The 16,703-nt window shown below is 48.6% G+C and overlaps 1 protein-coding gene across 2 annotated transcripts; it reads left to right on the forward strand.

Annotated features, from left to right (window-relative positions):
• The first annotated feature begins 11,382 nt into the window (after positions 1–11,382).
• On the forward strand, positions 11,383–16,345 carry LOC144234926 (neutrophil gelatinase-associated lipocalin-like). Of its 2 annotated transcripts, none has more exons than XM_077768302.1 (7): positions 11,383–11,613; positions 12,100–12,242; positions 13,636–13,715; positions 13,859–13,978; positions 14,199–14,300; positions 14,996–15,026; positions 16,204–16,345. In XM_077768302.1, the coding sequence occupies exons 1-6, from the start codon at positions 11,476–11,478 to the stop codon at positions 15,013–15,015; spliced, it is 603 nt and encodes a 200-aa protein (XP_077624428.1). In that variant the 5' UTR covers positions 11,383–11,475; the 3' UTR covers positions 15,016–15,026; positions 16,204–16,345. The 2 variants fall into 2 exon arrangements, with proteins under 2 accessions (XP_077624428.1, XP_077624427.1); XM_077768301.1 differs by lacking the exon at positions 16,204–16,345 and adding an exon at positions 15,199–15,344 and having other exon boundaries at positions 11,384–11,613.
• The last annotated feature ends 358 nt before the right edge of the window (positions 16,346–16,703 follow it).

The raw sequence follows: 16,703 nt of genomic DNA on the forward strand, positions 1-16,703 counted from the left end.
TAACTAACAGAGATTTTCACTTGACATATCACATAAAAAGGCTTCTTGGTCAAAAGAGACTTTTTTTTTACAATTTAAATTCTGAGAAGTTTGTTAAACTTCAGAAAGTTATAGAGCCATTTGCAATAGGATTACAAATCTTAAAGCTTTAAAATACTTATTTAATCAAGATGGCAATAAGAGATTCCAAAGGCAAGTATGTAGGGTTATATAGTTGTTAGCAAGATTTAGCTCCTTAAACAGTGAGAAGTTTTTAACTCAGTGATCAGAGACCTTATAAAGACAAAACCTGAAGCTGTGGTTTTCCCAGCAGACAAAAGAGAAAGCACTCCTTTGTATATTATTATTTTTTTATCAAGAGCTGAACAATCCAAAAAACTTTTTGTTTTGAACAGAGAGAAAAGCAGAATTTCAACCTTATACCAGTGTACTTTTAAAAGTCCATTCATTGCAACTTAGTCTGTCCTAACTGCACATAAAATTCCTTTCCAAAGATTTCCCTTCATGAACCTTCTACAACTTTCCTTTGCATTCAAACTTTGTCCTAGGCCATTTTTCTCCAAACCAGTCTCATTTAGGACAAAATTACTTTCTTTTACCTGCAACAAAAATATATTTCCATTCCTTCTCTCTTTTTTACACACTCCTACTTTTCTGCATAGAGAATTGCTTTCCTTATTTCCATCAGGCTTAATTGTGTTTAGTAGAACTTTGATTCTTAGAAACTTTAGTCTCCAGTGGACTAAGTAGTAAGCAATTGTTAATTGTGACACCAGAATTCTTTAGATGGCAAATTCATGAATTAAGCACAAAATGTTTTCCAATATACCCAAATGTTCTTAGTTTCTCTGTAATAAGAGGTCAGAAGCACAAACCTACATTCAGTAATCAAAGCTTTAGCACTCCATTCTATTTGGAAAAGACCTAGATATCCAATGAATTCAATTCCATTTATCTAAGTTCAGATTACCAAAGACATTGAAAGCTACCTTAACAATTATCCATGAAAACGTTGAGATACACAAAATTAACCATTATTTGAAGTCATCTTTTTGCTAACAAATTGCAACAGAGACCTCCTGAGCTTACTTGACCTTTAAGAAACCTTGGTAGAATAAGTGTTTCATATTTAATGCTGATAACTCTAAGTATATGTCTAACTTAGTTTGAAGAGCCTAAGTAACATCATTTTGAGGTTAAGGCCTCCATTAAGAGCAACCTCGGGTTGCATGTAGCCCCAGGTCCTCAGATTGCTCAAGGCTAAAGCCAGCCTCAGACCGCCCTCAGGTCAGCTAATCAAAAAACATTCCTGTGGTCTGAGTCAAGGCTGGGAACTGTAGACAGTTATTCCGTACAAACTAGCCAATATCTCACCGCTTGCCTGAACCCCACATGGGCCCTTTGAACTCACCTCATAATTGGTCATTTTCAAAGGATCCTCAAAAGTCATGATTAGGTCCCACCAAAAGTAATGAACACCTCACAGATACTGAATGGTCAAAGCTGTTACCATGGGTGTGTACAATTGTAATTGATGCTTATGTGATGATGCTATATGTACAACGTGTGCACTGTAACACCCCCGTCCCTTACCCCATAAAAACCCGGCTCGCTATTGTTCAGGGCTTCACCTTCTGCCACTACACCAGTAGGCGGGTGAGCCCCTGTCCGAGCTTGTAATAAAGAACCTTTTGTACTTGCATCGGTGTCGGATCTTTGGGGGGTCTCTGGGGACTCACGAATCGGGCACAACAAGTTAAACCAACAAACTTAAATAAATGTAAACACTGAATATGTTCCTCCTGTGTTCACTTAAAGGACAATCAATTTGTTCCCCATTGTCACTCTTTTACCTGGGACAGCAGTGGGGAAATCTGAAGTGGGCGATCCAAGGGGGTGCTCACTGCTCCTTGACATTGAGGGTGGGAGGATGATATAGAAGCCAGTTATGTAGGTCACATGGAAGGTGATGCAGAGACAAGAGGAGGGAGAGAAGCAGACAAAAGATGTGAAGCGTCAGAAGGCAGAGAAAGAAGAGTCCCGGTTCTAAACCTTGTCACCTGAGAAAGAGGAGACCTCATGTTTGTTTGTTTGTTTCATTTCCACCAAAGTGGAAATAGTCTATGTCAGACTACAGAAGACAGGGAATTTCCCTGAAACAAAGAGAATTGGGCAGCTGTTTGGGAATATTCTTTGATGTTCTGGTCCAGAGGTAGACTAACCACAGTTGATTCCAATTAGAGCCGTTAAGTCAGGAAATGAATGAGGGAGAGGACTCCACATCTACTAGGAGGAGGAACAGAGAGAAAAGTCAGCATCACCTTTGTCACGGAAGGCCTGTGTTTCCTACAGCAACTGAGTTTTATCAGGAAGAGACCTCTTAGGACATCCACTATGTCAGGAGGGAGTTGACTAGCCATAAATATTTCGCAAACACATTCTGCAAGAGGCCTTTTGGTCCGGGTCCTCACTCGGAGCTGTGACGGCCTGACCTAGGGTACCTCTGTGCATTGATTCTGTTTCCTGCAGAAGAGATCGAACTGCTAGATCTTAATACAGCTCTGCTGAGTTACAGGACATCAGTCCTTTCCTAAATTTTGCAATTTAAATTGTTTCCAATGGGTTAAAAACGCATCCCAAGGGAGAGTTTGGGGATTAAATAGAAGCTCCCGTCCTTCTCCTAGAGAGAGAAAAGTAAAGAAGGTCCATTAGGACTGACTGTTGGGGGATCAGAAAATTTTGTCAGGACAGGGCATAGGATCGGGTCAGTGTCCCTGGGGACTCAAGACCGAGTTCAGCGCCACTCTAAAGGCAGAAGAGGAGTCTGATCACCTCTCGGATGACACGCTCACTACATAAGACAGGGAAGTCCTAGGTGGAAGTCTACAATCTGTCTGAATGTGTGTGAGTGTCCCTGCTCCATGGTCTCAGCTACAGAGCCTCAGTGGGTCCTACCCTGGGATTCTGTGACAACCTCATACAGCTCAAGGTAGAATCAGGTCTGCAGAGACCTGATCCAAGTCAGGGTGTTATACTGACCTGCCAATGCCAAGAGGCATGTAAATCCCCATGAGGAGAGTGGCCAGGTGGACCAAACAACCTCTTCCCTCAAGTTTGTCCTGCGACACCATACATTGAGAGGGATCTATCTAGGATACCAGGATGAGGGGAAATTCCTTAAAACCAATTGTTTTGGAGTGTATGATTAAGAATTTTAAAAAGGAATCTTCAGGTGATTATGAGGTCAAATTGACCCCCAAGAACTTATGCACCCTCTGTGAATTTGAATGGCTCACGTTTGATGTAGGCTGGACCCCCTGAGGGTACCCTAGATGTCCCCACAGTCCGAGCTGTTTATAAAGTAGTTATTGGAGACCCTGACCACCCAGATCAATTCCCATATATTCATCAATGGCTGGAAATAGCCCAAGTCAAGCCTCCCTGGGTCCGGTTCTGTGTTAATAGTGAGGGACAATGTAGGATCTTGGCGACATGGGCTGAGAAGACTTCACAGCAGAGAAAACTGCCCCTCCATCCTCCAAGAAAATTCAGAAGAAGCCCCTCCATTTCTGCCACCATTTGCCCCCAGTGCCCCATCAATCAAGGGAGGGGAACCTTGCTATGTCTATCAGTCACACCTCTGCCAGCAGACAGCCCACTCCAACCAGGGACACCAAACTGGTAGGAAGATGCCTTAGGTCTGTGGCTCAAGGTCCAAGACCCCCAACAGCAATGCAGATGCCATTGCAGGAGACTAGGGGTCTGAGAGTATAGGCCCTGACGGGACCCTACAAGAAGGGGAATTGTTTTTCTACTACCAATCATTCTCCACTACTGACCTCCTCCTCAACTGGAAACACCACACACTGCCCTACTCTGAGAAGCCACAGGCAATGATAGAATCCATAATCCAGACTCACCGCCCTCCCTGCCTTCATAAGTTGTAAGCAGCTTCTTCTTACCCATTTAAAAATGGAAGACCTCCGACAAATCATCATCAAAGCCAGAAATGGCTCCAGGATCAGGCACCAGATGGGAATCTAGATGTTGAGGCTTGGATATGGGAGGCTATGTCCAAAAAGGAGTCACACAGGAACCCCAACACAGAGATGTGGAGGGCCAGATTAGAAAGATACTGACTCACTTTCCTGCAGGGGGTAAAAGCAGGGGCCAAAAAGCCCACCAACATGGCAAAGTTATCTGAGGTCCTACAAAACCAGAAGAGAGTCCAGCTGATATCTATGAAAGATTATGTGAAGTCTTCAGAGTTTACACTCCATTTGACCCAGAAGCCCCTAAAAATCAGCGCATGGTCAGTACTGCCTTTGTGGGATAGGCCCAAAGTGACATTAGATAGAAACTCCAAAAATTGGAAGGATTTGCTGGTAAAAACACCACCAAATTATTGGAAATCGTCAACAAGGTTTTTGTAAACTGGGATCAAGCTTCCAGATAAGAGGCAGACTGAAAAATGAAACAGGCCGCAGCTCTCCAGGTCGTGACCTTGGGGCACCCCCTCTGGAAGGGCCCCCACAGAAACCACGAAGGATGCAAGAACAAAAAAGAAGGGTGCCACTGGGATGGGATCAATGTGCCTACTGAAAGGAATTCGGACACTGGAAAAATGGGGCCCCAACCACCGAAAAGGGAAACTAGAAATCTCCACTCCACCCAGTTGCTACCAACCATAGCCACCTGAGGCTGACCTGATTGGACTGGCAGTAGTGAACTCTGATTAGGAAAGAGCAGGCTCTATCCAACTAGGCCCCCATGAGTCCATGGTCAAAATGAAGGTGGGGGGCCAAACAATAGACATCATGGCCGACACTGTTGACACTGGGGCCAAAACTCTTTGGTGACACTCAAGGTGGTACCTCTGTCAGGTCAAGAAGTCTCCATCGGGGGCACCTGGGTGGCTTAGTTGGTTAAGCGTCTGACTTTTGCTTAGGTCATGATCTCGCGGTTCGTGGGTTCGAGCCCTGTGTCGGGCTATGTGCTGACTGCCAGCTCAGAGCCTGGAGCCTGTTTCAGAGTCTGTGACTCCCTCTCTCTCTGACCCTCCCCTGCTCACGCTTGTCTCTCTCTCCTAGAAATAAATAAAACATTAAAAAAATTTATTAAAAAAAAAAAAGAAGAAGAAGTCTCCATCGTAGGAGCCACAGGGGTGTAAACTTGAAGGCCATTTTGTGGTCCTTGACAGTACCAGCTGGGCGGGGGGTGGGGGGTGTCACCAAGTAGTTCATGAATTCCTGTATCTACCCAACTGCTTGGTCTCACTGTTAAGTAAAGAACTCCTAGCCAAGTTAAGCACAGAAATAGCCTTCTCCTCAGATGGACAGAGGCAATTGTGCCTAAACAAAAAGGCTCAACCCATGATTTTGTCTCTGACAATTCCATGGGAAGAGAAATAGAGATTATATACTTCCCCTCCCAGTAAGCCAACTGTGGCCCTCGAGCTAGAAGCTGAATTGCTTTCAGTTGGGTGGAAGGAAACCCCCCTGGTCTGGCAAAAAAACCACCCCTCCCCTGCTGATATTAATTGACCTAAAGCCTGGATCCCAACATGTCAAAATATGCCAATATATGGTTCCACGGAAGACATGCCTGGGGATTCAGACACACTTGGGCAGGCTACTTAAATGGGGACTTCTAAAACAATGCCAGTCCCCATGGAATACTCCCCTGCTGCCCGTGAAAAAACCTGGGACAAGTAATTACCTCCCTGTGCAGGATCTAAGAGCATTAATGAAGCAGTCGTCAGGTTGCATTCAGCAGTGTCTAACCCATACACTCTACTAGGACTCCTACCCTTGGAAGCAGGATGGTTCACATGCCTGGATTTAAAAGGCGTCTTCTTCTGCCTTCAGCTAGTGCCTAATACCTAACCCCTATTTGCTTTTGAATGGGAAAACCCTAACACAGGGGCAAAGGAACAGTTCAGTTGGACTCGATTGCTACAAGGATTAAAAAATTCACCAACCTTATTCAGGGGGGTGCTGGCATCTGATTTAGCCAGGTTTCTGGGATGGGACCTAGGATGCATCCTCCTCCGATATATGGACGATCTTCTGCTAGTCAGTTCCACGTGGACCCAGTGCTGGGAGGGAACCAGGGCCCTACTCAGGCTACTAGCAGAGGCAGGATACCGGGCATCAAAGAAAAAGACACAGATTTGCTAAGAAAAAGTTAAATATTTGGGCTTCAAAATCACCCAAGGCATCAGATGCTGGGAGCCAAAGGAAACAGGCAATCTGTGCCATTTAGGCTCCCACTACCCACCAGCAGATCTGAGAGTTCCTGAGAGCAGTAGGAGTCTGGCAAACATGAATCCCAGGATTCTCAGAGTTGGCCAGATCTCAATACGAGGCACTAAAGGGAGAAGAGAGTGTATCCCTTTTCTGGAGCCCTAATCAAGAAAAGGCATTCGAAACTATAAAAACAAAACTCATGAGGCAACATCCTTGGGACTCCCAGATGTATTACAAGATTTCAGCCTTTTTGTGCATGAGAAGAATGGGGTGGCCCTGGGGGTTCTCACCCAGGAATTTGGACCGAGGCAAAGACCAATGGCATATATTTCAAAGCAGATTGATTCAGTTGCAGCAGGATGGCCACCCTATCCGAGGGCACTAGTAGCCACTTTTAATCAAGGGAGCAGACAAACTCACATTGGAGCAAAACCTAAACATTAAGATTCCCCATTCTGTTATTACCTTGAGGGATGCCAGAAGGCAACTGGCTAATGCATGCTCAGATGATACAGTATCAGGGACTGCTATGTGAGAACTCACAAATAAGATCAGAAGCTATAAAAACTCTAAACCCTGCCACTTTCTTGCCCGCAGTGGCGGGGCCCCCAGAGCATGATTATCTAGAGATCCTTGATGAAGTCTATTCTAGCCAACTCGATGTATCAGACAGGCCCTTACAAAATCCTGACTTCATTCTGTGTACCGATGGAACCAGCTTTATGAACAAAGGCAAAAGATATGCTGGTTATGCAGTAGTCTCTAATTTTGAGGTCATATAAGCAAAAGCCCTTCCACAAGGATGGGAAGCCCCAAGAGCAGAACTGTGGGCCCTAACAAGAGCACTAGAACTCAGTAAAGACATATGAGCCAACATATACACTGAATCGTGCTATGCCTTTGCCACTTTACATGTACAAGGAGAGAGCACTTTTGACCGCAGGAGAAAGAGAAATGAAAAATCGGGAAGAAATCCTAAAACTATTTAGGGCAGTCTGGGAATCGAGGGAGGTAGCGTCATCCACTGCAAGGGACACCAAAGAGGAAAGGACTCAGTGTCAGAAGGTAACCGATAAGCTGATGCCACAGCTAAACAAGCAGTGGGAAAACAAAAAACACCTTCTGTGGACCTGATTCTGCCTTGAGACATATGAGGTCACTACAGAATCACAGGGCTGAAACCGTGGAGCGGAGGCACTCGCACTCACGTTCAGACAGACTGCAGACTTCCACCCAAGATTTTCTGTCTTATGTGTGGACTGTGTTGCCCAAGAGGTAATCAAGCTCCTCTTCTGCCTCTAGAGCAGGGCTGAATTCAGTCCTGGGTCCCCAGGGACACTTAACTGATCCAATGTCCTGTTCTAGCAAAATTTTCTGATTCTACCAATAGTCCATTTGAGAGCAGCAGGGGCCAGCTATTGTCGGGCCCAGTGAAGGTTGGGGTCCAGTGAAATCAGCAGCAGCGTGCCTTTATTTCCATTGCAGAGGCCTATGATAAGTGGCCTATCTGCTGGCCTCCAACACCACTGGCTCAAGGGGCCAATATGGCTCTCAACTTTCCAGCCAATTGACAGCAATGTTACGGCAAATACTCGGCACCCAGGAAGAAAAAAGTGACATTCACTCAGGGAATCAAAAAAGACTGTTTATTTTGCACCAGTACTAGCCCAGCAGAGTCACCTCCAAAGGCTGAGCCCCAAACCTTGGCATCAGCCTTCTTTTATGATTGGGATGGTATGGGATTGAAACACAAAAGTAAAAGGGGAGGGGGCACTTATCAGTGGTGCTACTCAGGCAATTGGTGGATGCAGGAGGCAAGCGAGATTACAGAAGCCAAAAGCATGCAAGGGGAGTATCCAGCTTTGGAAATCTGGCTGGCCTCTTTTATCTCGTTTTTAGTAGCTTCTCTTCTCACTCTAAGTGACATTCCAACACATACAGTCTTTACAGCCAACTTCCTAGGAAATGGTCCCCAGCTGGGTTTATATTCAATCAGGTACTGGTTTCACTGCCTCCCAGGGGAGGTCCCACAGCCAGAAGCAGCTAGACCAGAGATGTGGAAGGGATCACGTTAGACCAATTAGAGGGAAACCTCACATGGGAGTCTTAAGATTGGCAGCCATGCTAGTTCCTTGAGTTTTCCCAAGCCCAGGGCAGACAACTATGTATAAATACAGGAATAAAGAGAGGGCATCAAGCTTCTGGGTCCCTTTACCATTCCAACCTGGGGACTTACTTCCAGCCAAAAGGCAGGATTTCTCCTTCCCATAGAGTAGCCACGGGCTAGAGGATTACAGCCTAAGCAATGGACATAAAAGTGTTCCAATAAGACCATACTCCTTGAAAAGCCCCTGAAATAAGAATAAAGGAAGAAAAGAGAAAGTACTCACCAAGGCTGCACCAAAGTTCAGAGCTTGACTCTGAGTCAAAGACTCAGACCTCCACATTGTGTGCCAAATGATGAGGTTTAAGAGTGGAGGGGTAGGAGGTTCCGGAGCCAATGGCCAAGAAACAATTCTTGAAGATGTCTTTGGTGCAAAAAAAGTTATTTTATTAAAGCATGGGGAACATACCTGTGGGCAGAAAGTGCTGCACTGAGGTTGTGAAGAGTGAATGGTTATATATAATGAAGTTGGGGGAAGTAAAGTCAAAAGGACTTTGACCTGCTAAAGAGGACTCCTTATCTTCATGAGACCTAACTATTGTCAAGCTAAGGTTCTTTTACCTCTAGTAAGGCATGAACATTAAGAACGGTAGGGGTTCCTGAAGAAATGTTGTACTCCATATTTGCCTCAAGTATTTGTCACTGAGCTGCAAGGTATCAGGTAATTTAATTTAATTTTACCTGCCAATTTTTCTTGCCTTTCTTCCCCACATCACCATGGAGGGGAGGGTGTTAATAGGGGCTCCAGGAAACTAAGTCTATAGGCTTCTGGAGATGAGACTATGGATAAGATTGCCTTTTTCTTCTAATTTACTAAGATATTCATATCCTGCATGACTGTGATCTCTATGAGTGAACCATTTGTTTTCTTTTCCTCTTTTGTTCTTGGTCAGCCAGAGGAATATCACACATATCCCGCCTGGGGAGGACGGTGTTCTAGCTTACACAGTCCCCTCAGTTTGCCTTATGATCCCTCTTCACCCAGAATCCCTTGTCTCAGGGCCCACCACCCAAAGCCCAGGCTAGGGGAGCTTGATCCCTGCAGCAGGTGGAAGAACCAATGAAGTCTCTGGGAGTCTCATCTGAGGCCAGTAAGCAATCAGATCAGCCTCAGGCCAGGCATTCAACAGCTCTGACCCTCATGGAGACATCTAGGAGACCATGCCCAGGGGCTGGGACCCATCACTGCCTCCCATGGAGAGCCAAGCCCCTATGAGAAAACTGCTTCCCTCTTGGACAAAGCTGGGATCAGCCACAGAGGGAACATTTCTGGGGACCCAGGCCTAGGCCCCTGGTCTCCACTTCCCAAGACTATGGGCAGAGACGGCAGATATTATCAGAGATGTCTCAAGGATAAGTCTGAGTCCTTGCACTCACCTATGACCCAAAGTACATGGAGTCTAGAGCACCCCTTGGGGGCCTACCCATCCACTTCTTTTGACACAGGGCAGATGCATGTTCCCTTCTGTCTCCCACCAGGAAGAAGCTGGGACTGTAACCTCAGAGTTCTGCTCTGTCAAACTGTCTCATTTGTGGTTGGCATGTCCATCTTGGGGTTTCTGTCCACCAGGCCCACAGGAGGAGCCAAGTTCCTTAGGAGTCAGCTGAGATCTGGTCCCAACATGCCTATTGGCCATGGAAAAGGTGGGGATGATTCATGGTGGGAGTGATGGGGCTTTGGAATGGTGGGGGTTTGAAGCTGACAGCCAAGAAAGAATTCTTGAGACATCTTTGGTGCACAAAAGGCAATTTTATTAAAGCACGGGGACAGGACTCTTGGGAGAAAGAGCTGCACTGGGGTTGTGAAGAGTGACTGGTTATATACCATTGGGTTGAGGGAGGTAAAGTCAAGACGAAGTTTCTAAAGGGATTTTCATATGCTCAAGTAGACTCACATATTGCTGGAGGACTAGCTTTTGTAAGCTAAGGTTGTTTTGTCCTCTAGCAAAGCATTAAAGTTCAGACAGTAGGGAATTCCTGGAGAAATGTGATGCTCCATATTTGCCTCAAGTAGTTGTCAATGGGCTGCAGGTCATAAAGAAATTTCATGCCATCTGCCATTTCCTTCTTGCCTTTGCTCCTCATATCACTATAGACGGAAGGTGATGTTGGGGCTCCTGGAAACTGAGTAGAGTTTTCTGGAGATTAGGCTATTGACAAGATTCCTTTTTCTCTTAGTTTACTAGGACATAGGTAAACTGATGGGGACTCACGTCATGCAGGACTGTGATCTCTATCAGCTAACCATTTGTTTTCTTTCCTTTCTTTTTGTTCTTGGGCAGCCAGGAGTGCCTGAAATGTGGCACAGATCCTACATGAGGGGAGGGGCAAGCTAGCATGTGCTTTGTCCTCAGCTTGCCTTATGCCCCTTCATCAGGAACACTCCCAGTTCACCTCTGGGGGTGGGGAAGAGAAACGGTGTCTCACCCAGTGCCAGGGCCTGGTTGGGTACCTGTGAGGGTCAGTATCTAGGCTCCCAGAGCAGCACAGGGTCACCCTGTCCTTCCCTGACAGGAACCTCCTCTTTTCAGCTGCCCTCCTTTCCCTGTCCCTTTGGGGGAACCAAAAAGCAGCATGGGCTTTGTTGATGCAAGACATTCTCTGATTTCATCAGGTGCAAGAAGGCGGCCCCACCACACTTACCCTACCCTGTACTTGGACCCCAGCTGAGAGGCTCCTGGAGGTCAGAGAGGACAATGGTCCAGATCTGAGACGTCTGTCCTCTCACAGTGCTAACCAGGGGACTACAGTGTGGAGGGAGTCACTGTCCCTGCCAGAGATGTGGAGATATGGGGAATGTATCCTCCAAACACCTGGACCTTCCTCCCCCTCATCTTGCATAATCTTGACCAGGGGAAAGGGCAGAAAGCTTGCCATGATCTTCAGCACGAGTTGCTGGCAGTTGCCCCACCCTTCCAGAATTTATCAAAGGATAAGTCGCTCCACCCTGGGGTGAGCCATTGGCCACAGAAACCATAAATAGCATCCCCCCAGAAGCCTCCTCACTCATATCCTCTTTCAGGAAATATCTGGAGTGGTGCCTGCTTCTTCAGCCCTTAAGTCATGGCCCAGTGTCTTCTGTGGTTGGGCCTTGCCCTGCTGGGGGCGCTGCACACCCAGGCGCAAGACTCCACCTCAACTCTGGTCCCAGCCCCGCCTCTGCGCAATGTCCCTAGGCAGCCTCACTTTCAGGATGACCAGGTAAGGGGCCGGGAGAGGCAGCTGCAGGGAGGCCCCGGGATGAGTGTGAACAGAGGGGAGGAGAGGCAGGATGGGCTCAGGCTTTAGCTCAGTCTGCCCTCGGGTCCCCTGATGGAAGGGACACCCCAAGCCCCCATCCACACCCAACCTTGCTGACAAGAGGGTCAACTGAGCAGAAATCTCCTGGTCCACACTCTCTTCCAAAGTTCCCGCAGTCCTTGCAATGTGGGAACATTTTCAGGCCCTCTACATGGTGAGGAAATTGAGGCTTAGGGACAGCAGCCGGCCACTTGCCAAGGGTCACTCTGTCCCTGACACACTCAGGGCTCCCCAGCTCCTGCTGGTTTCATCAGCGCAGGCTGTGTGACCAGTATGGGTCTCTGCGGTCAGGGGACTGATTCAGGGCCAAGCTGCCTAGAGATGACTGTGGGATGAAGCATGAGGGCCCCTTGGGCAGGCTCTGCCTATCATCAGCCTCCTCTGTAGTTCCAGGGGAAGTGGTACGTCTTGGGATTGGCAGGGAATGAAATTAATAAAGAAAAACACAGACAGTTTAAGGTTTACACCACCACCTACGAGCTGAACGAAGACTACACCTACAGCTACAATGTCACCTCCACCCTGTCCTGGTGAGTGCTACCACCTTCTAGGGCAGCAAGGTAGGTCAAGAGGGCTGCCTGGGGGTCCAGAGGCAGACTGATGTCATAGCTGAGGGATCACCAAAGCTGAAAGACGATCATTCATCCTACAACTGGGTACTGGATCCCTTTATTTATTCCTTCTACCATTCACTAGATCAACGTTTCTTGATCACTTCAGCACAGACTCAAGACAGTACAGGGGATGGACGTAGACTGTCATCAGGGAACAAGTCAAAGAGAGCATGGTGTCCTAGAATGGGATGGGGGTCACTGGACCCAGCCTGGGATCCCACCTAGGGCTTTGTCAAGAGCTTCCAGGGTGGTGGTCTGCGGGTTGGGTCTTGAGGAACCAACCTGTGTCAGAAGGTCTGGGACTTTCATGGCAGGGCTGGTGGACTGAATCAGAGATATCCACATCTTCAAGAAACAGCAAGCCATCACATGGGTGCCCTGATCAGGAGCTGATTAGCAGTCTGGAGGTGGGGGTGGCCACAGTAGCAGGGCCTCAGGTACTGGTAAGGAGCAGCTCTAGCTACAGCAGGGAGAGAAATGATGGTGTGCAGCCCAGGAGGCTGATCAGTCATAGGTGGGAGATGCCCAGAGCTGGGGCAGATTAGGACCTAGAGAGAGGAGCTAAGGATGACTCAGCTCTTCTGGGTTTCTGACTCTGGCACTCAGGGATGGGGCTAGAGCAGAATGGCAGGTGGGGAGATCAGCTCTGAGGTGCCAGGGACCAGTATGGGATGCACATGAGAGGTCAGAGCGGCCCAACAATTAAGGGAGTCTTTTCCATCCAACAGACTGCAGTCTTGGTGGTGATTCCCCCAGGAGAGGTTACAGCAGGAGCCCACCAGATAATAATAGGGGACAGGGGAACCTGGGTGGCTCAGTTGTTTAAGCATACAACTTTGTCTCAGACATGATCTCATGGTTTGTGGGTTTGAACCTCGTGTCGGGCTCTGTGCTGACAGCTCAGAGCCTGGAGACTGCTTTGGAATCTGTGTCTCCCTCTCTCTCTGGCCCTCCCTGCTTGTGCTCGCTCTCTCTCTCTCTCTCTCTCTCTCCCTGTCTTCTCTCTCAAATTAATGAACACCAAAAAAATTTTTCAAAAAGGAAAAAGAAAGGAATAGGGGACAAATGCCTTGATGGGGGGGGGGGCAGTATGGAGGGAATGCTACCAAAGGGAAACATTCTGGAAGAAGGAAGAACAGTAGGGCAGAGGGAGAGTCTGAGCAGGTCAGGTGGCTCAGGGCAGAGTAGGCAGGGACAGGCAGGGATGTATCAGCGGGGAACAGCTGGCCCATCTGAGGGGTCCGGGGGACCTCCTGCTGTGGCATGGTGGGCTGTCACCCTCTTACTCACCCATCTCTTGCTTCCACAGGAACCTGAACTGTAGCCATTGGTTCAGAACTTTTGACCGAACTTCATTCCCAGGCCTATACACCCTGGGCAACATTGAGTGTGAGTCCTGAGTGGGGTGGGTCCTCAGCAGCATGGACCTCCTTGCTGCACCACACAGAAACAATCTTATGGAGGCAGAGGAAGAAACAATAGCTCCCTCAGCCCAGCCAGGGAGGGCTGAGATCTCACCGTCCACCACGCAGGGTACACTGGAATCCAGAGGTACGTGTTACGAGTGGCGTCCACAGACTACAAAAAGTTTGCCATGGTGTTCTTCAAGAAAATTGTCAAACAGCAGGCTTACTTCACAGTCGCCCTCTACGGTGGGTCTTACCCCTACTGGGACCCAGATCGTGGTCATGCTGGCGGAGAAGAGGCCCATGACACCCAGTCCCCAATGTGCCCTTCACCCCAAGCTTCGGGAGGCAGGAGAGGGGTCTTTCCACAGAACACCTCATGAGGAAAGGATCTGAGGTGTCATTCACACATTCAACAATATACATGGAGCTTTCGCCAGCCACTCACCAGCCATCTTGGCCACAGGGAGGACCATAGGGCTGACTCCTGAGCTGAAGGAGAACTTCACCAGCTTCGTCAAATCCATGGGCCTCAGAGATGAACACATCATCTTCTCTATTCCCATCGGTAACCACCAGCTGGGGAGAGGAGAAGGCCGATGGGGACTGTCCAGGCCTGATGTTGCCTCACTAGGGAAGGGGGGAGAGGAGGGACGCTGGCCCCGGCTGGGGTCAGTGGAGCCCCAGGAGCCACTTTGGGTTCAGGAAGACCCTGCCACAGCCAGGGTTCTGGGCCCCAAGTGTTCCTCTTTCACGATAGCTCAGGCCTGCCCATGTGAGCACTGCACACCTGGGGCCACGTTTCCTCAGTCTCCTTGCCTGGCCACCTCCCCCTCCATCCAGGCCTGTTTCTCCTGGGCCCCCTCCCCCTTTGTCCTGGGCCTGGCTCACCACTGACTTGGGAGTCGCCCTTGTTTCAGGCAGCCTGGCCTGGGCAGGTGCCTCCCCAAGGCTGAGGGGCTGTCAGGGCTCAGCAGGTAAACAGGAAGGAGGCTTGGTGCCCAAAATGGAGCATGGCTGGGCCTCACCTGCCTCCTTTGGAGAATGGGTGTCACCCAGGTCTGCTTGTCCTCAGGCCTGTCCCCCAGTCCCCTGCCCCATCATCCAGCCCTCTGCTGCACCATACCTGAAGGAAACCCCCCAGAGCTTCAATGAATGGGCCAGCCTGGGGTCCAGGGCAGCCTAAGGGCAGTGCAGGGCCCCTGAAAGTCAGGGATCCCTCACACACAGCCTTGCCCATACTGACCACTCTGTCCCCCACAGATGAGTGCATGGATAAGTGAATAAGCATCAGGTAAGTATGGCTGGCGAGGGAGCTGATGGGAGTCCGGGTGCAGCTGGGAGGGAGGTCCCAGGTCTGCCTTTGTCCCACCTGCCCAGCACTGCTGCCCCCTTTATTCCTGACTCCTTCTCTGGTGCCCTCTGACTCTCTCCACTCCACCCTCTTCACACCAATTTCTGCTCAGGGCACCTGCCCAGCTTTCCCCTCCAGCCTGGACACCACTGAGAGAGCCAAGAGACCCTTGTCACTGCACAGGCCACCAGCTGCTCCCCAGGCTGCTCTGCTCACGGAATTCTTGTTTGTTGCTAAATAAACACATATCCCCTGGTCTCCAGTCTGTAGTCTTTGAGCTCTGGGCCCTCGGAGAGGGAAAAGAACAAAAGCAGGCTTCTAGTAGAATCACTCGCAGGAAATGAGGTTCCCAGGAAGGGATGGGGGCCACAGAAGCAGAGTCCAGCTCCCACTGAACACTTCTAGCTCACAACTCCAGGCCCGGCCCCAGACCAGCAGCCGCCCTCACTCGCCCCTGCCCCCAAGCACACTGAGGGGGCACATCTCACACCCATGTTCAGCCATCTGCAGCAGGTCCAGTGACAGAGGCCCATCCAGGGCCAGGCAGTTGGAGAGGGTTGGGGGACTGTGGTCCTGTGACCCCCACTTAACCAGTGATGAAGTTTGGCAGTTATGTGGGGGGTCGGGAGCCAAGGGCCAAGAAAGAATTTGAAGATGCCTTTGGTTCAAAAATGTTATTTTACTGATGCACAGAGATAAGACCCATGGACAGAAAGAGCTGCACTTGGGTTGTGAAGGGTGACTGGTTATATACACTGGTCTAGCTACTGTCAGGCTAAGGTATTTTTCCCTCTAGCAAAGCATTGACATTAAAACAGTAGGGAGCCCCTAAAGAAATGTTCTTCTCTGCCAGCCTCAAGTATTTGTCAGTGGACTGCAGGGTATCAGGAAATTTAATGTTACCAGCCATTTCCTTCTTGCCTTTGTTCCCCATATTATTATGGAGGGATGATGTGGGGCTCCATGAAACTGAGTCTGTTGGTTTCTGGCTATTGATAAGATTGCCTTTTTCTTCTACTTTACTAAGATATTTGTAAACTGATGGAGACTTATGTCCTGCATGACTGTGATCTCTATCAGCTAACCATTTGTTGTCTTTCCTTTCCTTTGTCCTTAGGCAGCCAGGAGTGCCTGAAGAGTGTCACACACATCCCACCTGGGATGGGGGAGGGGTAATGCGAGCTTGTTCTTGGCCCTCAGCTTGCCTTGTACTCTCTTATCATATCCCCCATAAACAATTTTGACCCTTACAACTTTAAGATTGTTGAAGGTGGGAGGTCTTATCTTCTGTAGCGTCTTCTTGCTCAGTAGGGGTATAGAGATGTCCCTACCTATGAGTCAATACTGATCATTTGGGGTACACAGAGAAGAGTTACAGAAGGCAGAGGCAGCTGAATTCCAGGTGGACAATGAGTATGAACCTCCTTGAGTAGAAAGGATCAACTGTTGGCTTGAGGTTATTGTAGTGATAGAATCTTGTGATCAGGCAGAGAGACATGGGAGAAAAAAGCAAAATGTTATTAGAATAACAAGAAAGAATGGCCCAAATAAACGTCCTTTGGTAATTGATGAAAATTCTCAAGTCCAGGAGTTTAACCCATCATGACAGGAAAGAGA

The sequence above is a fragment of the Crocuta crocuta genome, unplaced genomic scaffold, assembly GCF_008692635.1.
Source record: "Crocuta crocuta isolate KB4526 unplaced genomic scaffold, BGI_CrCroc_1.0 scaffold35, whole genome shotgun sequence".
Lineage (NCBI taxonomy): Eukaryota > Metazoa > Chordata > Mammalia > Carnivora > Hyaenidae > Crocuta > Crocuta crocuta.